The sequence below is a fragment of the Paramormyrops kingsleyae genome, chromosome 3 (assembly GCF_048594095.1).
Source record: "Paramormyrops kingsleyae isolate MSU_618 chromosome 3, PKINGS_0.4, whole genome shotgun sequence".
Taxonomy (NCBI): domain Eukaryota; kingdom Metazoa; phylum Chordata; class Actinopteri; order Osteoglossiformes; family Mormyridae; genus Paramormyrops; species Paramormyrops kingsleyae.
Genome location: NC_132799.1, coordinates 7077107 through 7098700, shown reverse-complemented (window position 1 = coordinate 7098700; position 21594 = coordinate 7077107). Strand labels below are relative to the sequence as shown.

The following is a 21594-nucleotide window of genomic DNA, read 5'->3' as shown; positions in this document are numbered from 1 at the left end:
AATCAGGATGCATAGGTCGTCAGCTGTTTGATTACAAGGTGAAACAATATAATTAAGGTGAGAATTCTATCTGTATAGTATTAACTGAATTATCTTTCCAGGAGTAGGTACATGTTGATAGGTAAGATGCCATAATTGTGTGCCGTAACAACTAAGGATGTGTGGATCGATACTGAAGTATCAAATTCTTTCTATCTGAAGGTTTCATTGTAAGAATCAATTCTATATATATTATAACATTTTTACCCAGTAATTTGAATGTTTAAATTGTTTTAGAGATCAGGACGTGAACTTCTACCAGACTAGGCTGCCTATGAGGGGGGAAGGGGAAGACTAAGGGGTCCACACACTAATGATTAGAGAAGCTGAATGATCACCCCCCACACATGGAAAAGCATGGTACGTTAGCCATTTACTCCCATATCGTGGGAAAGCCCATTGCGCAGCATATCGTCATGGCAGTTCTCTGGGTCTAATGATTACCGACTCAGAAACAAGAATATTTAAGGAATGTTTGAGCCTGGGGAGATCGTAGCGGCTTGATCTCAACGTACATCTCAAACCCAATGAGGAAATGGTCTGGAGAGGTGTAACCCAATTGGCCAGACATGCCGGAATATACGTCTCGTTAAATTACATACCTGTCAGTTCTGGCAAGAAGTTTGTACTAGTGTGCAGTGGTGATGTGAAGCCTGCATTATCTAATTATGGGGAACTATACATGCTGTTAAAATTCAAACAGCAATCGAATAAAAGTTTCCATGGAAATACAATGTAATCTTTAGATGCAATTTTATGACACCTTGAAGCTGTAAACGAATGGACCGATAGACATCCTTCCTTTGTGATGCCCGCTTTTGTGGTTAAAAAAAAAAAAGTCCTCAGTTTCAAAGTGCTGTTTGAAAGTTTATTTTTTTCCATTTTCATACAGTATGAAGTTTCCAATATTTCCCACAGCACAGGATGCAGCATGCAGAAAAATAATAAAAAAAGCAAAGGGAAAAAAAATTGACCTTGAACCATCATTTTCCTTATCACAAAGTAAATACTCATTCCTCCGGAGAGACGGAACAGTCGCGTTAAAAGTCTTACAGCATTAGCCACACAGAAGGGAAAGTGCAAAACCGTGTTTATAACATACTTCTGTACAAAAAGAATATTTATATATATATATATATTTTTAAAAATCACAACTGGTTTCCCCTTGAAGCAGAGCAGGTGGCTGTCGGAGCCATGCCTGACCCGAAGCTTTGGTGGAATATAAGTGACACGTCATTCCCAAGGATTTTAAAAAACTCCCATGTAGTGAAGCATCCTCAGCAATCGCGGTCGATCTCACGTTAGCATTCACCAGAGTTTGGCAACATCTATATCATACTGTGATTCTGTATAATGTTAACATTTACATCTCATATGTAAACAAGAGGAACGTCTCAGAAAATGGATCTACATGCATGGGGAAGGGGAGGGAGGGGTGGGGCAAAAAAAAATATCATGCAAGCACATTGAGAGCCGGTGGGGGAGCAGCGTGCAAAACCTTTCTGAAAGACATCCTGAAAGGGAACGACTTGCAGTGAGACACCTGCTGGGATGAGCTCCCAGCCCAGCTGAAGCAGGGTTCACGCTGAGATGAGCTTCAAGAATATATTTTTAAACCACTTTAAGTCCCAATGTAACCCTTCACCCTGCCCCCCCTCCTCCTCAGTTTTCTCTCAAAGCACAAAAAAGATGCGGTGGGGAGGGAGCGATAAGCTTTTTTTTTTTTTTTTTTTAATTTCAAAAATGCACACCCTCATGAAATGTAATCCATTGAGTATTTATCACTCTGACACATTAACGAGGAGTTAAATCTTAACTTCGAGAGTAAAATTTATGAGGAAAGAAAACAACCGTTAATGGGGGCACTGTGTAACAAAGACATGGAGAGGGGAAATCTGGTTGAAAGCAAAAGCAATCCCTGTTTAAAACCAAAAAAGACAACAAATATGGAATCCCTCATTTGCCTAATATACATATATTTGTTAAGGAAAAAAAAGAACAAAGCCTGCACTAGTTCATCATTGTAACACACTATTAAGCAAGATGCAATTCTCGCCTATATTTACAAAAGATTATAAACTATCTGCGTTTTCAGAACTTTTGGAGCACATTCGAATGCAGTAGCTTGATTTTACCTTAACCGCTGTTTAAAAGGTAATAAAATACAAAAATACGTTAAAACGTTACAGCCGTTTCCAATAGAAATGTTTCATTAGCTGTGATGTAATCTTTTTAAATTTCCTGGAAGTAGGGAGGTGATGTGATGGACGCCGTTCACAAAAGTTACCGCAATAAAACGAAGCCCGGACGCTGACGTAAACTGCAGTTCTGCTTGCAATAGACACGTTCACCTTGGCATCTATCTCTATGCTCACTACTACAACTCAGAAAGCAAGACAAGGAATAGAGATTAGCTCCCCAACAATACAAATATACAAACATGGTTGAATCAAGCAATCCCTCACCATACAAAAAAAACCCAACAAAAACAAGCATTATATTTCTGGTATTCTGTGTGTTCATTCTTTTCTTTTTCTTGGAAGCGAAATGTTCAAAATAAACCAGACTTATAGTGTGTGAAACAGAGACAAGGGGAGAAAAAAAAATTAATATATATGGGATAGAGATTGCATCGATCACACAGTGCTTCATGTTCTCTAACCAGTTCTCCCAAAATTAATATGATGGTAAATGACCAGAACTTAATCTAGCTCATTATGTTAATAGGTTCTGCTTGGCACATCAAACCCTACTGTTATGTTGTGAAGAAATCAAGTATATTTAAATCGCAACACAGTTCACTACACTGTTTCCCCCAACAGAGCTATAGATACACCTCCTTGTTAAAAAATAAACAAGACCAAAATAAATATTAAAAAAAAAACAAAATAAAAACAAGCCAGCCCTATCTTCCTCTATCGCCTGCGATGCTCTTTTCCATAAACAATCTTTTAGCCGTTTAAAGTGCTACACTGAGTTACAAAGAGAAACAAAGTTCAATAACACTTTAGAGTTGGCTTGATGAGGCTTGTTCTGGGTGGGTGGGGGGGGGGGGGGGATAAAGGAAGAGTGAAAAAGGTGGCTTCACAGAGAAAAAAAAATACTTCCATTGAAATACACAGAGAGCATCGCCGGGGGCATCTGGGAGCAAATCTTCAGGGGTGGAGAGGAGAGGGCGCCGGTGGATCCATCACACATCCACCACCATCTTTTTGTGTATGTCTAGTCCTCCCACCACCTGCCGGGGCGGACGAAAGGGACACGCACCGTAAAACAGACGTCGTGCACAGATGGGCGTACACCCACATGCTCGGCAGGCAAAAACAATGCGGACGGAGACCCGCATCACGTGATGTTTTTAACATCCTCTCACCATTTAATGGGACCATACAGCTAGGTGCGCAGCTGCTGCAAAGAATGCACCGGAATGACCTTGAGATGTGTTGGCAATGCTGACAACACCCCGCCCCGCCGCCCCATCCTGGCACAGTTTTGGATGCCATGACTCAGACTGCAAGCTCAGCATCCACGTAGCTGCATTTTAATCTGGCTGGGGGTGCATCTTCAGCACTGGCATCATAATGAAAGGAAGCCTATATGTGGGATTAACCTGCAGAATATCACCTTGAGGAGCACGACGGCAACTCGGCCCAAAGACACGCCGTTCTGGGTCTTAAGAAAGGCCGTTCTCAGAGAACGGGGGCAAAGATGGCCGCCGGCTGTTCCAGAAACTGCCAGAGAGGACGACAGCCTCATTTTTCATCACCCACGTTCGTTCACTCACCGCGCAGAACTCCTCGAAGGATATTCTCCCATCGCCGTCCTTGTCTGCATTGATGATGGTTTTGTCGACTATCTGCTGCAGCTGGGTGTCCTTCAGGTTGTTGCCCACCATCATCTTCAGGACCTGGAAGAGCTCGCCGTTGGAGATGTAGCCGTCCTTGTCCATGTCGTAGATGCGGAAGGCGACTGGAGGGTTGAGCAAGAGAGTTGGGGATCACTAACTGAAGAAAACATCAACCAAAGGGAAAGATCTACCAATTGCAGATGTACATATAAGAAACGGCACAGTGGGGAAAAAAATACAGAGCAGATGAGCACCATATTTTATAATTATGCAGAATATAGTTATAATTTCAAATTAAAATAAAAAAAAAAACCTTCAACCTTCCAAAACATATTAATGTTAACAGAATATACTCACATCGCAGCTTCTGTTCCTTGTCACCTTTGACACTAAATTGTGAGACTCCCTCTATAAACTCTACAGGATAGAAGAGATGCATTCAGATGACATTTTATGGGAAATACTTAGCAGGAAAACAGGTCGATTTTAGACTAATCGGATAAGATTCTCTTTCAGTCCACCAACATGTTTGATTGTGCAAAGCAGCGTATTGGGAGGACATGGAACATGATCAGTGCCTAGATGTGACACCCCCAGAGATTGAAATGCCTCTGCCCATTAGGCCAGAATAAAGAACAAGAAACTTGGGAAGAGGGTTTGAGTAGTATTTGAAGTAGCGAAGAACAGTACTAAAAATAATGAATAAATAATTAATTGTCCAACTTGAGCAGCTGTGCGACACGCAAGCAGAGAGGCTAGTTCACCGAGAGCGATGCTTTTGTCCAGCTGGACCTGCCTGGTGTTATGTTACAAGGGCAAGTAAACCAGAGTTGGTCACCGCTATGGTGAGGCCAAAGTCCCAAACCCCTATAGCGGCTGCTAACTGTCAAGTGCGGAATGTGACTGACGTTCTGGAAAAGCTGCACTTCGCTTACGGATGTTTCAGGACAGGCCTGTTTACGTAGGGCATTTCTGTAAAACGTCACCGCTGATGTCACCGCTCGGTGTGTGGTGGCCAGTTGACAGAGATGCTCACTAACACACAGGTCAAGGCAACCAAAACGCGAATGCATTGGAAATCTAAACCAATCTATGTGTCCTGTGAGCGGACGCCATACATATTACATACATAACATGATATATGAGCCCAAATCAGTCCAGTACAGTAAAATAACTCATAATAATTACCTAGGGCTACAAGAACATGACAAAGCGGTAACTCACCTTTGAAGTCGACTTCCCCGTTTCCATCAGTGTCGAATATGTCGATGACTCTCTGCACCAGAGGATTCTGCTGTAACTCCGGCAGCGACATGAACTCTTCAACGCTCAGGGAGCCCGAGTTATCGAGGTCGAGTTTCTTAAACCTCTTCCCTAGTCTCTTAATCTCGTCAGCATCAACTGAAAGGGGGGGAGGGGGGGGGTGGGAGAGGACAAGTCAGGATGAACGGATTCACGTGGGAGGGGGTATGGTCTCAGCTCAGGCACAAAAAAGTCCACCCCCTGCACCTGATGACCGTGTAACTGCAGGGCTTGGATGTGGGGGGGAAAGAAAGAAATAGAAAAAATACCGACACACAGACTGAAATGTGGTAAAATGAGAGTAAATCCTGCCCGCAAACTTACGTCTGGTGACCACTGCCGTTGCTGATGGCGGGAAGCCGCGGGTTGCCTCAGACGGGAGCTTATCCAGCGTCCTCCGCGCGCTGGCCATAGCGGTTCCGAGCCGCGGCTCTCCGGCGCAACTGTACTGCCGAGCCATAGGGCAGTGCGCCGTGTTGCTAAACCCCGAGCTTACTCACTGCGTCACGTGACCAGCCGCGGCTCCGCCTCCGTCCGCGCTAATCAGTTTGGCAGAATGATAAATTAATCTTTACATGGGCCCGCCAGCGAGCGAAGGGGGAGGGGGGCAAGGCAGAACAAGCGGCTGTTCCGTGCCGGGTCGCGGATGGCCGGGTGCGCGTGCGGGGAGCCGCAGGGCTCGTCTGCCTGCTGCCTTTGTGGTGCCGCGGTAACTCACCGCGTCCCTCTGACTAACCGGGAACAAAAGGACATGCGTGGTGGACAAGTAGCAGGTATCTGCTCTGGAGGGGTGGGGGGGGGGGCACTCATCGCTAGAGATCTGGATATTTTTATGAACACAGAAACACATTACGGTTGCATAACTCATCTTTTTATGCAGGGAAAAAAACACCATGAAAATGACAGGACTATGGAAGATACATGGATATATCTGTATGGTCAACAGCAGGGACTAGACTTGTTTAGCTACTTTTGGCTCACCTTCCTAATCCTGGGCTCTTTTATTCAATAACAAGCACAACTCATCTGAAAATCGGTACATTTGCTGTACTCCCACCTTCTGCCAGAGGATAAATGAAGGCCATATTGAGGAAATATGGGCAAGTAGCTGTAGAAATATACACAAATTGAAATTCAAAGATTTGAGGGACCTTGTGAGAACTAAAACAGAACCTTACAGCATTTCAAAAAAGTAACTCCAGTGCATAGTGTTTTTTTTTTTTTCATTATTACTTGCAATTAGGGAATAGGCAACATTCACTGGTTGTTATATCACAGTTCTGCCACTAGGTGTGGCACTGGCCATACGAGCAGTGGCTGCAGTCGCTCTTTATATTAACTGCCCTTATAACGACGCCATGACCTGCGCAGTAACCTGGCAGGAGCCTCTGCGACCGGCTGGGTTTTCCTGGAAAGCCTGGCGCCATGTGAACAGGGCATCTTATCCTGACTGTAAACAAACGCTCCCAGGTCCGAGGAACTTCCTGCTGGGGCCCTCCGACGCTGCCTGTGGGTTTCCCTGGAGACCGCAGTGCGCCGTGCGAGGGTAATCTGAACTGAGCGGCTTTGCCAGCCTCCCCCAGCTGAACACGGACAGTGAGGCGCCGTCAACTGAACCCGGCCCTGATGTGACTTAACATTTTATCATCAGTCAAGCACAAGCTGACGCACTGAGCGGTTTCACGCACCAATTCAATGAAACCTACTTAAAACCATACAAAAATCAGTACTACACTTCAACACATATTTGCATCCAACATGTCGGTCTGTTACACATTTTACTTAAGTTTCTATATTAAAACTCATTGTAATATTGCACATTTAGCAGGAGAAACGTGTTCTGTCACTGCTACAACGTGCAGAGTGTCTTAAAACGTCGAGTCAGTGCCGTATTTTTCCAACGCCACCTCGCTCGCGGGATGCTGGGGAGCCCCCACGCCGTTAAACAACAGACTTTAGCAAGACAGAGAGCTGATAATCGCTGCCCCATGCCAGCTAGCTTAAAAATCCAGGCAGCGGCCGTAACAAATGGATTCAGCCTACGAATCCGCCACAATCATACCTCCCAGAAACAGAGAGGCGGCTCATTTTGCATAATGGTCTTGGCCGACGGGTCGCGAGAAGCTTCGATTATCTCTGTGTGACAGCAGTCTGGCAGCAAGGGGGAGGGCCACAACACCATTATACCGCTCGCCACCCCCGCTAAAGGGTGCCTGTCGCTTTAAGAGAGAGCACGTCTCGCAGGCTGTTGCCCACCACAAGGTGGCAGTGGCACAGCCCTAGCGCATTGCAACATCACCCACGCACTTCCATTAGCGCTAGCGGGATGCGTATTAAGCCTGATGTGTGTGTGTACGTGCTTGGTGGGGGAGAAAAGGGACTGCAGGCTGTATTTATATTTATAGCCAAGAGACTGGAGATCCCCTGTGCCGTGCCCCCACCCTCCCCGGGAAACCCCTAGCAACATGGAAACCCGGCGAACAGGCAGGGTTATTTCTGGGTGGCCAAAGACACCTAGAGTCAGACAAGCCGGACAGCGAATGAGCGGTGATCCCCGGTTGGCCGCTGACCCACGACAGCAAGGCGCGGCTAAGTTACCGACGGTTACCAACAACCGGTACCATGATTCACAAGCACGCCCTTCGCCCTCCCTGTGTGTGGCCGCTTCGGCATTTTTTTAAACCCGAATCACTTGATTGCGAATGAAATAAGGTATCAATTATTGATTGGCCAACCAGCTCCCACGATCAATAAGTAACAAGCCTTGAAAAACAGAACAGAAAAAGAAAAAACAAAAACAGATATATCAGTTTTCAGGGGTGTGTGTGCGACACCTGTGTGACTGCTAGATTGGGGTAGCGAGCCGTGTTTCCGAGCGGGTCTACATCACAGATGGCTGGCCAGGTGCCAAAAACAAAGCTCCTCCCATCCCAATGGGGCATTAACTGACCAATCAACTGTCACATAGGGGCGGGAAACTAACAGCGACTTAAATGGCCCTCTCCGTTTGTGGGGCCGTCCCTGTCCTGGTATTTGGTTATCACTGTGTATGAACGCAATATTAGATATGAAACGCACAGGCGTATTTACACGTGTGGCTCTGTGGCTGGAAGGATGTACGCAAGATGCTGGAATTGTAGAACCAGGCAAGGCGGCAGGCCTGGTATGAAAGCTCAACACAGGCACTGCGGCAGTCAGCTATAATAGACAGTTAGACAGATGATGCACTTTATTGATCCCTAGGGAGAAGTTCACTATGAGTAGTAACTCATTATAATGCAGAACGTGGGTATAAATGAGGAGCAAAGCTTAGTGGATGTAGGCATCTATCACAGCGAAAGGGAAGTTGGTCCACTGGCTAAGTAGGCTAATGCTAAGGAGTACCAGTGCAAACAACTGAGTGTACTGGTGCTTTCAGTCTCTGCCTGAAGAAGAGCATCATGGGTCTAACAATCAGTGTGACTAAATCGGGGAAGGAGATCACAAGCCAACATGGGAGAAAAGAACAGGGGCACATTTACTGTACTTACATTTCACAACCACCCCCCTCCTACCCCCACCCCCATACTTACACACACACCATCACTCCCCCATTTAAGGAGGAAACAAACGAACAACAAACAAGCAGTGCAGATAAAAGGATGCAGGTCGCCACGCTATTGGCCTGTTAGTGACATGTGACCCAGGCCAGGCGACCACCGCGATGCTATGCAGCCATCTTGACTCACTCCTAATTAAGTATCGGGAATGCAAGACAACGACACCCTGGCAACGGGATTCAGCATCACACAGGAGCCAAGACCACGATATCGACAGGCACATCCTACAGCAGCTATGTCGCTCAGGATTTATTACTGCCGACTATTTATACTTTTTTATTCTTTAAAGAAACATTATGGTATCTGCCAGTAGGGAGATGAGAGAAGCGAAATGCCAGATACTCACAGTGCGAGCACATTTCCAGAGGATAACTGGCTTCATTTCCCTGCGGAGGAAAAAAGAAGAGAAAAAAGAAAATTGGTTGAGGACTTATTTTTGCATTCATGAGGAACACAGGTTAGCCAAAACAACAACAAACGAAATCTGTCAACGGATCGTGAGACGCAGGCCTCCAATGTTAAGACAGAAATATCGATTTCAGGGCAAACTGATTTAGAAGAAAACCTTGATAGTAGGACAAATTGGGGGACACACGGAGAGAGAAGCTCTGCTGGGAGGGCGCGGAGGGTGGGGCTCGTGTCAGCGGCCATAGAAGGAGATGTGCCGTGCAAACTGGGCGAGGGGCGGGTTTAGAGAGCATGCCACCGGCGCCGCACTTCGACATCCCGCGAGTGCTCCTCCAAGTCTCATCGCTGGTTAATTATGCAAGAAAAGGACAAAATGCACAGGGAGGTGGGGAATCGGAGGGGGAGGGTTGGATGAGGCCTGGATCTTTCCAGCATCAGTAAATCTAGGGCAGCCGCACCGGGACAGGCAGGCCTGAGATCTGAAGGCAGCACAGGCCCACCAGTGAACAGCAGAGTGGCTAGGGCAAGGCCAACTACGGTGCCACACGTGGGCCAGAAAGCAGGCAAACGAAAAGAGAAAAGAAAAATAAGCAAGAAAAGTGTGCCAGGTATACGGCAGCGGCTAGATGGCTAGAATACATGTAACTGTGTGCAACCCCCCACACCTCGAGGACAATGCTGGGAGGGGCTTCAGCTGGTCTTCTCTTTTCCCTCCTGGCTTTACACCCCCCCCCCCCCAAGGTGTATGGCAGCCACTGAGAGCAGAACAAGAGGGATTACAGGATGGACATTTTAAAGGGCGGAGGGGGCACTGATTGTGGGAGCCCGCACATCCCCCAGCCACAGGATGGTAGACAGCACCCTGACACCCATGGAGTTGCATTACATGCACCCCCCCCCCCCCCCCACCTTTCATTCAGGAAAGCCGCTCTAACCTTTGAAATGCACAACTTACACGTCATTTCGTTTCATTCCAATACAGATAGAATGGGGCAGGGATCCTCGAAGCAGGCAGACAGTCTGCCACTCACCGTGCACACATATCTCCATCACACTGTCCTGTCCGCTAGCAAGAGAGTCAATGTACAGGCCGTGGGAAACGCCGCAGATGGCACACAGCCAACCCGGCGGGAGCCGACCACGCCTGGGAGCTGCTGTGGCAACGTGCTCACAAGCACAAGGCCCAAAGGGAGTGGATGCATTACTAAGACACACTCCGGCATGGTGGCCTGACCCGCAAATGTTGGCGGATAAAGGTTCTGGAGCTGTACCTTTGAATTTATTGCAGAAACATGTTAGACTACAAGACATTTTGTATTAAGCCATCCTTCTATAATTCCTCCATCCATCTTTCTTCCAACTGTGTATCCTGGTCAATAACACTTATAAGAACACCACCAGCGCCATAGTTCTGAGCCTGCAGAACATCTCATTTCCTGGGTGAGTCCACCAGCTGTCCACAGATAACATGCTCAGGTGCCCCCTCATAGCACAGAGAGAGAGGCTGCCCTGACAAATCATGGCAGTACCATCACAAGGTCTTCTGGGTACCAGAACACCAACTTCCTCTTAATCGCCTCAACCACCGTTCTTGGACTTTTAAGACCTAAAGAGTTATTTTCTGTGACATTCTCAACTGGCTCGGGCCTGACGCTCAGGTATGTGAAACCGCGCCTTACCGTGTCATTGCGTATTCGGCACTCTGGGCCCCAACGCCTTGTCCCGGCCCACGCCACGGCCTGTTCCAACTCGCCGCAGCCCGGCAGACATCATAAAGTTGAAAAAAAGTCAGGCAAGGGGAAAAAAAAAAAAAAAAAGCCAGGCCTTGAAGAGGGGGTCAACTTCCCAGAGAGACGTGCTTGGTGGCTCAGACACCACAGGCTGTGTGACTAGGACCAAGACCACAACGCTTGAATTAACTCAGACGGGAAGCCAAACATTTTTTTTAGGATGTTGATGTCAGATGCCCCCTCCATATTAATCACGAGTGTGGGGCTTAGGCATTAAAGCACATGGTCCTTCCCACTTTGCATTTGCCAGGGCTTTGCGTAGCACCTGGTCCTTCAAGATGCAAAGAGTATGACATCACTTTTCAGTCACCAGGCTTCCTTCAAGGTGTGAAATGACGGGTATATCCCAAGCCATGTTGTCATATGGACTGAAACTTAAAGAGACAGTACAGCTGAGTAGTAAGAGGTCATAAGGGGCATATGTATCAGCCGTAATAATGTCATCAGATACAACTAGAGTCATGGTGATTGGGGAAAGAGCCATCCAAAAAAAGCACCAAAAGATGTAGAATTCTTGAAAGTGTAGATACTGATGACATTAACAATTTTCAAGATTCGAAATGAAATCTGTTTTCAATCAGCCCTTCCTATCCTATCTTAGAGGCATCAAGTGCTCGTACCCTAAGCAAAGCACCATGTCTTCAACCCATCTTAAGACCACTTATGCAATACCTGGTTGGGAGCAATCTGGAATCCATCCCAGAAAGCACTGGTACAAGGCAGGGAATCACCCAGAAGGGGGTGCCAATCCAGCACAGGGCCACAGTCAGACTCCATGGGAAATGTAAAGACGCCACTTTGCATAACTGCATGTTTTTGGCCGGCATGAGGAAAACGAGAACATGCCCCAAATAAAACATAGTAGAGATGGGATTCAAACCCCTAACCCTGTCAATGTGAGGTCATGCTGCCGATAGTGAACTGTGCAAAGGTTCTGACAACCCCCAAGAACTACTCCTTTCCTGATTCAACATAACATTAGCCAAAAAACACAAAAGCCTTGTTTTGTGGTACCACTTATGGCCCTAGCAACAGTAACCAGAATGCAACAGGGTCACCATACTCCTGCTCTCATGGAGATGAAGAGACATCCCCCACCTAAATCAAAGGCTACTTCTAAGAGACTAGACTTTGGAGAAAACGTGTAAGAGTGGATTGTGGAAACCATAGGAAGGAATGGAACCCGCAACCCAGAGATATATTAGAATGATTGTTTGTGGAGTATTACTATGATTTTCATCAGAAGCTTTAATCCAGAGCATTTCTGGATTTGCTCTTTTTTTGGATTTTATTTGCAATCACAGAGCTGGATCATTATTGAAGCAATTCAGGTTAAGTACTCAAATCAAGGGTTCCCATAGTTCTCTTGGTCTGCTTCTTCGCTGGTCCCACCTGCTACCTTCACACTGCAGGATGGCTCCATACCACATTCAGTTAGATTCTCCAAAGGTCAAAGGTCAGGACTTGAAAAACACCACGTGACCCAGGCAGAAAGTTGGCTACAGGGGGGCGCCGCGCGCAGGACAATGGCCGCATACGTGTGGAGCCAGCAGATGGACAGGAATAACCCCTTACCCGGTGAATGGGTTCGAGGGGACATCCATGCTAGGAGTGCCCTAGTGTGCTTAACCCCGGTTAGATCCCTCCTGCCACTGCTTAGCATTTGTCATCAGAGGCGTTAAGCTTCTAGCTCATCTCATTTCGGCAGACGTACACCTTGGACGGCCGCTTGGGTTGGGGTGTCAGCTTGATTTATAAAAAGCAAGAAATCCTTCCTAGATTAGCCAACGTGTGGACTGTCACGCTTTTCGTTTAATTTTAACTCCCTGCAAAAGCCAATAATCAAAAAGGGGACAGGAACAAGCCTGCCACTAGAGCTAACTCGGGACCTGGGCCCGTTGCCGGGGGCCGACTGGCAGCAGTGGTTGTGATGACTGCTGCTCATTCAGGATTAGGATGCACAATGAAGACTTAGAAGGGACGCTTGCCTAAGATTCATTTACGCTTTCTCAGTCAGGTTGGGTTTATGGTTGGCGTTTGACCTACATTAAGACTGTAAACATGCGTCACAGTACCACTGCCACTTTCATCAGATTCTCCTAAGTTTCTGGGTGTGGTCTACTCTCAACTCCCGATACGCCCCTTTCTGACGTGTGCATTTTGGTTCTTGGGAGACCTCACAGGATTATCCTTAGACAGCTTGACCTCGACGTGTGACCGTCCCCTGGATTGTTATAGCTTCTTTGTATAGTTTGTTGCCCTGTTTGCTCACAACTCTTATAATGACAGATTGCCAAGACAACAAAAGACCTCTGACAAGCACTATGAGCCACGCATAGATCCTTGGGTAAATTTAATCCACAGAGATAGCAAATAACAGCAGCAAAAGGGGCAGAGGGTTCAGGATTAGCACGTTGCTAACTTAGATCAAATCTGCAACAGTGAAGTGGGGCCCACAAATGTAAGTTCGAAGTGCAATTCATTTTTAAGGTAAAGCGCTTGGGCTGGACCATTCTGGCAGGGTAGGGGTGAACTTTAATGGAGTAGTGAAAGCAAAATTACAACCACAATGGCACAGCAGAGTCAAAAACCAAAGACGGTCGTCAAGATGAGGGGTAACTCCAGATGTAAATAAACTGTGTGCGGTAGGTAGAAGCGAGGTTTGGACAAGGTGGGGGGGGGGGGGGAGTGTTCAAGCATTCTGCGGCACTTGTGAATAATTCATCCATCATTCAGAATCAATTAGACCCTGTTGAATAAAACATGCTTTGTACAACAGAGACTGTGGCGTTGAACTGAACAGCTGCCCGCCCAACGTCTTCACGGTGCACCGTGGCAGAAAGCAAGGGCAAACCTTGGACTCCTTCGCTCGCTTTCCCACTTTTTCTGGAAGATATGTTCTTCGGGGGGGGGGGGGGGGGAACGCATCTGTGTGCCTGCCTTGCTGCTTCCAAGTTCTGAGGAACCGACCCATGTTGGACGACCTTTATCTTTGGCCCCAGAGGTCTGGAAGTTAATTTTTGGCTGGTCAAGGCTGGACTTGGGGAAAAAACAGCTAAATGGCAGCTGATCGCATTCCTTTTCCAGAGTACCACAGGCGCAGCAACTGGTGCGTTTGCATGATTTTTATTTGTGGGTGCATGCGTGAGTGTCTCCATCCTTACACTCAGGTATGAGCGTTCCTGTATAAAGCTGGGCTTAGTAAATAAGCCACAACTTTCATAGTCATTTACATTATCTGATTCTGCGAGAATATTGGGACAAGTGACTAAACATTAAATTGGCATTCATTGGGACAGTATGGTAACATGGTGAATGCTTCGAATCACCCCAGGCTTTGTGTGTGTGCAGTTTTCACGTTCTCCCCATGTCTGTCTGCGCTCTCTCTTGGTAGTCTGGTTACGTCCCATGATTTAAATGGATATGTGGCTATAAATTGCCCCAAGATTCTCTGGCATCCAGGGTGTACCCTGAAGTTTATGGAACACCCTCCAAGTCCACCATGACCTTGAACTGGGGAAAAAAAATCCGGAAGGTGGACAGATGTATAGATGATTAAGGTGGTGTGAAAGTACATCAAGTGTCCCACTATATATATTTCTATAATATGTTTTTAAATTATGATGAAAAAAGTATTTTCCCATGTTGTATTTTAAATCACGCATCATGCAAACAAATGCTTTTCTGATATAACTGGAGCTAGAAATTCGTGGTTGCATCTGTACAGCTTCTAAAAGGTTCATGAAGCTGACATGAATCTCAAGAATCGTCTCAGCAATGAATCCACATAATGCATTCTGATAGACCAAGAGGCACCAAACCCTGTATGTGTGAGACTTTTCTGTTATAACCATTATGACCAAGCAATTTAAATTATTCAATATTTTCCTTTTTTGACAATCAGTCTGAGAAACACTACAATGCTGCTGCAATTTATAAAATAATGCAAGGGGGTAGGTGACACAGATAATTAAACCAGAGCAATGAACAAAATCCACCACATGAATGGTTGACCAGTACTAGAATCCTTGGAATTTAACACACATTCCTTGTTTGCATGGAATTGCTCGTTCTAACTGTAACATTTACTCTGTCCTCCTTAATAGATCTAAGACATATGAGAAAGAGGTATGTTACAATAAATACTCATTTTTAACACACACTGGTTTTTGACTGGGCCCTGAAATGTAATACTTATTACATTAAAAAAAAACTTATATATGGATACAGTACAATGCAGTTTGACCGAATTTTAAAGAGATGAACAAACTATGCTTTCTTAAAACAATATCAATTGAACTGTTACTTACACGAGCATAGTGTCCTGTTTTAGCCCTACTAAACGATCACAGAGTAAAGAAACTTGACATTGCAATGAACCAGTTTTGAAATTTAGAGTGCCTGAAAGACAGACTTTTAAATGGTTCAATTTTGGTCTAAAATTGATCTAACAAATACTAGGGCATCAGTGGAATGAGAGGGACTTCACACCAGACAAAACAGGCCGTAGGCCCAAAAATCACCACCTTTCAAATTGGGTGCATCTGAAGAAACTGATCAAGCAGCCATCTGAGATTTCACAGTTCTGGCAGATCAGCTTGAAGGCCAGGCCAGGAGGCTGTCAGGCGAGACGCTGGACCAAGCCCACAAGATCAGGTTCCGTCAAATCCGTTTTCCAGCTACTCATCACTAACGTAACACACCAGTTTTTCTGCTGCATGCCTGGTCTACTGGAATTTCATAGTTTACTGTAAGTGGGGCTGAATCTCCACACATCACTTCCGCATGTCTCCTGAGATAAGCTCTAGATCTGGAACGTTCCTGAAGGTGCTGGCTGAGCTGGAGCAGAATCAGCATAATAAACCACAATGATGCTGCTTCGAACAAAAAAAGGTGTTGGACCAGCCAGGGACAAAAGGCACATCACTGCAACTTGCCAAACTTCCAAGGTAAGATCAGAGTCCACTAAACTGAAGACCTGAGTTCCTGCAATGTTAAGGACCAGCATGACAGTCACAGCCGACTCATGGAGACACCTGCTCAGGGAAAACACCTGCAGCGACCTCGTGGATTACGATTCTGGAGTACCAGTGTCAAGGAGCCTGTACATCAAGTGTGGCACTGACCCAGGGAACACAGTCCAATCACTACAACAGAGACAATTGCCAGGCAACAAGATTAACCCTTTGAGACTCAACTGCCCAGCTCAGAGAATTGACCGACTCCAAGGGATTACAGCACCATCTCTACCAATTTTTTTCAGCAATGATCACAACCAAACAAATTGCAGATTGATGTCTTCCATGCACTGCCTTAATCGAAGTACAAATTAATTTCGAAACAGCTTCGGAACAGCAGCGAATTCAGTTTAAACTGTGGGATTTCATTTCAATAATACTAGCCAACTACCCCGAAAGGCAAAGTGTAAAATTCAAGAGGATTATACACAAAAATATTAAAATAATCTCAGTAGGGTAAATATCCCGTCTAACCCAGTTCCTACATTTTATTTAACCCTCATATGCACACAGTTGCAACCTTCTCTATAACTATTAAAGTCACTAAATAGCAAACCACAGGCACCGAATCAATGCCTACTTGAATGTTAGGCTTCTATTTCCTGGTAACATACTCAATACTGCGGAGTACATGGAAGGTAGACAGAATGATACTGAACAGGGTTCTGAAGAGACATCATTTAATAAAGAGGTTGTGTTAGTGTAATTAAGGCACTACTGCAATCCATTCTACAATCACTGTAATTCACCTGATGCTATTGTCCAGCCAAGCCAACCTACCCTTAACTATCCCTAGCAGAGTGGCCTGGAAATGGCTTTGAATCCCGAGCTAAAACATACTTTAGACTATAGGGACACATTTAGATTTTTTTATGAGGAAAATGACCCGTTCCCAGCCTGAAAATCAGGAATGCCTGTTTAGAAAAGTTAGAGATTATGAAGATAATGATGGGGAAGGTGGGTTGCAGTTTTCATGTTCTTCCTTCCAATAAGAGAATTTCGAAATCTCAAGTTACCTCATCACTGGATTCTCATCACTGGAATCAAAACAGATGGATGGTTTGCAGTAAGCAGCTTAATTTAGACGTTTTGGGAGACTGATGTGACGCATATTACTGTACAAAAAACTAAAATTAAAATTGAGATTACTGTGTCAGGGTCCTAAAGTAATGGTTTTAGAGAATAGTTACAATGTTTTGTAAAAATCTGGTTGCCTAGAAGACAGCTGCTAATCTGGAAGGAAAACAGAGTCGCTGAAAAACTCAATTTAAATCAGGAAAATGGTTAAAACCATCCAAGAATCAACAGGCGGAATATGTCTGTCATTAATTCCTTCTCAATGTTTTTGGAGTGAGTTCTGCTTATTTCTGGTTATCTGCCCACTAAACACTATATATTCAAAATGAGGCAAGCTGGACAGACGATGACTACAAACATGCAGTACCTGCCAAAGGTCTGGACACACTATGCTATGTTATTCAAGTTATAGTAAAAGGCCTCGTGGTAATGATGTAATACATATCAAATACTTCAAGATCAAGAGAAGTGTTCCACATATCAAAATTTTCTGGACTCAAAATAGCCCCCTTTTGCCCCGATGACATCATTGCAGACTCTTGCCGTTCTTTCAACCAGCTTCCAGATGTAGCCACCTGGAATGCTTCTCCAGTCCTGAAGGAGTTTCCACAAGTTCTGACCACAAGTTGGCTACCTTGCTCTTATTCTTCGATCCAACTCATCCCAAACCAGCTCTACAGGATTTAAGATGGGGGGGATTGGGGGGCCAGGTCATCTGTCACAGGACTCCATCTCTGTCCTTGTTCACAAGATAATACAGTACTTACATAACCTCAAGATGTGCCTGGTGTCTAGTGGAAAAACAAGTGATTATAAAGTAGGTGTGTCCAGACTTTTGACTGGTTCCATATGTACGTGTAAAGAAAGTGCTTATTTTATTCATGTACTGAATGTGCTGAATGTTATTTTTTATCATTTGTGTTGTTGTGGGGAATTGGCTGTGATGCACATGGGAAGGGTGTGGTTGTAAGCCTGAGCACAAGGTTTATGTCTTCGAGAGATTCTGAGAACTGGGGGACAAATGAGTAACAATTCAAACACTGACAGCAGAGTTTGGCATGGGGTGTTGTTATATCAGCAAGAGGGTCAGAAATTGTGACAGTGAAAGTTGGGGGAGTGAGGGGCTATAGGCCAGAATGGATATTGATAACTTAAAATATTAAGTTAAACAAAATAATACGGATAATGGTAATTATGGAGACAGGGTGCTTGTATAACATACTGGCCAAATGGCCGCGCGTTATGCTCGGTTCTCCACCGCCACTGATGCTCGAATCCCCGCAGCTTTAAGCTACCTTTGCGCCTCATCGCTAAAACAAACGGCACACGACCAGATTAAATATATTATGCGCTAATTTAACTTAAATTACATGCATGCAACTAGCGTGGTTATCCGAGAATATGACGTGAGATTAGAGGAACCCTGAATGCCAAAAAAGAACATAAGGAAATGCAGAGAATCGTTTGACAACCGGATAAAGACAGAAATAAGTAAATAGGCGGCATATATGAAAATAAGGATTAAAGATGCATTATTTACTGCGAAATGAATCGCACCCAGTGTGACGAGTCCGCCGCCGAACAGGTTGGCTTCACCTGCTCGTGCTCGACACGGTGACACTCGATTAATTTTCCCTAAACATTGGGGACATAATGGTGGCAGGAAGCTGCATTTAAAACAGGAAAAACAAATTACACAGCCCTCACTCCACTCTGATATAATGCAATATTAAAAATTCAGATGATTTAGGGCTGGCGCGACTCTAATAGCACTGTGCACGTAATCGCCCTACAGTAAGTGTCGCTTTGGAGCAAACAGCTCAACATTCAACAGCAATCCCGGAGCAATATTACAATATCACTTTGGAAAATCACTCCCACAATCCTCAAAGTATGGATAAACGTTACACAAACTGGGGATTTTTCCAGTCGAAAACCCTTATAGGGATAGAGTAGGCGTTAATGAAGATACGTTGCTCGACCGAAATGCAGACGCTCGTTTCCAAGATTAAACCAGCCGTCAGTTTCTCATCTGAAAAGATCGGGCTGTTTATACGGAACACGGAGTTACGAGGCGGCAGCACAACTACAGCCGTAATCAGGTGCTTATAAAAAAAAAGGGTAAATGGGCCAAGTCGAGAAGTCGCGGAGGTATTAAAATGATCAGGAAACCTGCCCGGTTGCAGGATTTCATTTCACCAATGCAATAACCAGTACCGATGTCTAATAAATATATGATGGGGGGGAACCTTAATCTGCGGCGTTACGTATATTAGCTGGTATGTGGTGCCGCAGATATTGCATTTACAGAGGCGTGTCCGCCGATAACTGGCCCAGGCTGGTAATAATAGCAGCGACAGTCTTACCATTTTGCCGGCTGGTGGCTGAAACGCTCCTTCCCGTAGAGGCGATGCGAGGGGGTTTGCGCGACAGGAGGGGGAGCGGACCGAGCGGTGAGCCTGCGCAACAGCGTGCTTTTTATTTTTATTATTACTATTTTGCAAGGAGGCACCTGTTCTTATAACACACTATCCTGTATGCTTTCTGGTGTTCCTCTGCAGCGGTTTCGGGAGACCCAAAAGAGAGGGGGATGAACAGCGAAGGAGGACTCTGTCGGTGCTCGGAGAAAGAGGCTGAAGGAAGAAAAGGGGTGGAGGAGGGGGAGGTGCAACAGTACAGCACATCCGGGAACCTGCGCCTTTTCCTTTTTTCTAGGTTACAGCTTATGCATAAGGATAATTTTCTTTACATATATTATATACACTCTGCGTTATCCTTTACGTAATATTGATTAGGATGCACCAGATTTTTTTATCCTTATATTTCTGTATTTCCCCATTCCATTGATTTTCATCTTTCCTTCCAATAGGCATGATGAAGCCAAAAAGCGTAGATTGATTACCCTGAACTGCAGGCATATAGACCGTTTTATTTAAAAAGTTCTAAGACATAGTTGTGTTAATTTGTCTGTATGAAATCAGAAGGAGAGAAACTACCCAAACTATACCTATATATCAAATGAACATTATCTAGCAGCTGAGGTGACATTTCCTCGTCTTTGTTTTAACTTTTTTTCATAAAAAATTATATATTGTGGAAGTTTCTCGTTATCAGTTACGTCAACAAATATCAGTATTGCATTAATAGAACACTGTTATTACGCAAAGGCACCGGCCGGTATCCAGTTGTGTCGATTGAACAATGGAGGGCGCTATTTTCACTTTACTCTGAATAATGTACTGAACGACGTAGCTCTGTATGATATTAATTCACTATGATGAATTCTTTGCCATTTTATTTTTCAACTGCAGTCATTTTCGCCGTGAGTGTGCCCCCCGCCCCAGACACGCCGTCACTATTAATAAATTTAAGATGCTTTTAGCACCGCAGTAACAATCATTGCTGCAGTTTCTTGAAATGCATAAATTATATTAATAAGTTAATATAAATAAGCAAATAATTATAAATTAATAACTGGAAGTACCATGACAGATATGAAATGTGCTGCCTGTTAACCTTAAACTTGGCCGAAACAATTTCCATATAAATTTAATTGCACTTAACCCGATCTACCTGCTTTACAAGCTCACGATAGACTTTCAGCGTACATAAGAAAATCTACTGAAAGCACATAGAAGTGTTTTCCTACACCATGCAACACGATCGTTAAATGCATTAAATGCCGATCTCCGCCCTTTGGTTAGCTGTGAATCATGTAACGGTCACAGGCCAGGTAACCGTAGCTACAGACTTTATATATAGAGCCTTCTACATATATGGGCCCGATACTGTGCTATATTCTCCTGGCGTGGTTTAAAAATGCTTTTAGGTCAGATGCGATGCATCTCAGATGAGACTCAAAGTTCACTCGAACACGTTTGCACATAACGCATGAACACATGCAAGATCCTACTTAGTCAATTTCCTTTTCATGACATAGGGACTCCTTCCCGATTAGGTGACCTTGAATTATAAATAATTTGACAAAGATAAAAGGGCTTTAGGGGGGGGGGGGGGAATGCGAGTTTGCGCACCTGTAAATGGACAATCTGCAGTGAAACCAGGGGCACAGTTAGAGATTAATGGGTATGATGGCTCAGGCTTTATTAGGGGAGGCTGATGGCAAACTATTCATGACTTCAGCTAGTAAATACACATTTACTTGAGGGGGCTAAAAAGCATTTTAGGGTGGCTAACCTCCCCGCTAAAATAGGTCTAATGATGCCCATGAGTAAAACCATCACCCTGTGTGGCAACAAAGACATTTTGCGGCAAATTGCACCACATCCCATGGCAACCTGAGCAACTGTTACCTAAAATGTTGTCTACTGGCATACAGGACAGGCTGACTTATGCTCTACCATGACTGATGTCCCCCCCCCCCCCACACACACACACACTTTTCAGAGAGAATAGGTTAATGTAGACTAGCACTGGGGGGACAAGGCACCTCGAAAGGCCAGGCATTCGTGGGGGAGGGAGTGTCCCATTTGCCCACCTCTTATCTGAGCCGC

The 21594-nt window shown here is 45.0% G+C and overlaps 1 protein-coding gene across 2 annotated transcripts; it reads right to left on the bottom strand.

Moving 5' to 3' along the window:
• Positions 1–885: 885 nt before the first annotated feature.
• LOC111859769 (calcineurin subunit B type 1) lies at positions 886–19740 on the bottom strand. 2 transcript variants are annotated; one of them, XM_023842758.2, is made up of 6 exons: positions 19447–19740; positions 9134–9173; positions 5111–5287; positions 4244–4303; positions 3824–4008; positions 886–3277 (listed from the first exon to the last, which is right to left on the bottom strand). In XM_023842758.2, the coding sequence occupies exons 1-6, from the start codon at positions 19447–19449 to the stop codon at positions 3230–3232; spliced, it is 513 nt and encodes a 170-aa protein (XP_023698526.1). In that variant the 5' UTR covers positions 19450–19740; the 3' UTR covers positions 886–3229. The 2 variants fall into 2 exon arrangements, with proteins under 2 accessions (XP_023698526.1, XP_072565610.1); XM_072709509.1 differs by lacking the exon at positions 19447–19740 and adding an exon at positions 10875–11004.
• Positions 19741–21594: the final 1854 nt, after the last annotated feature.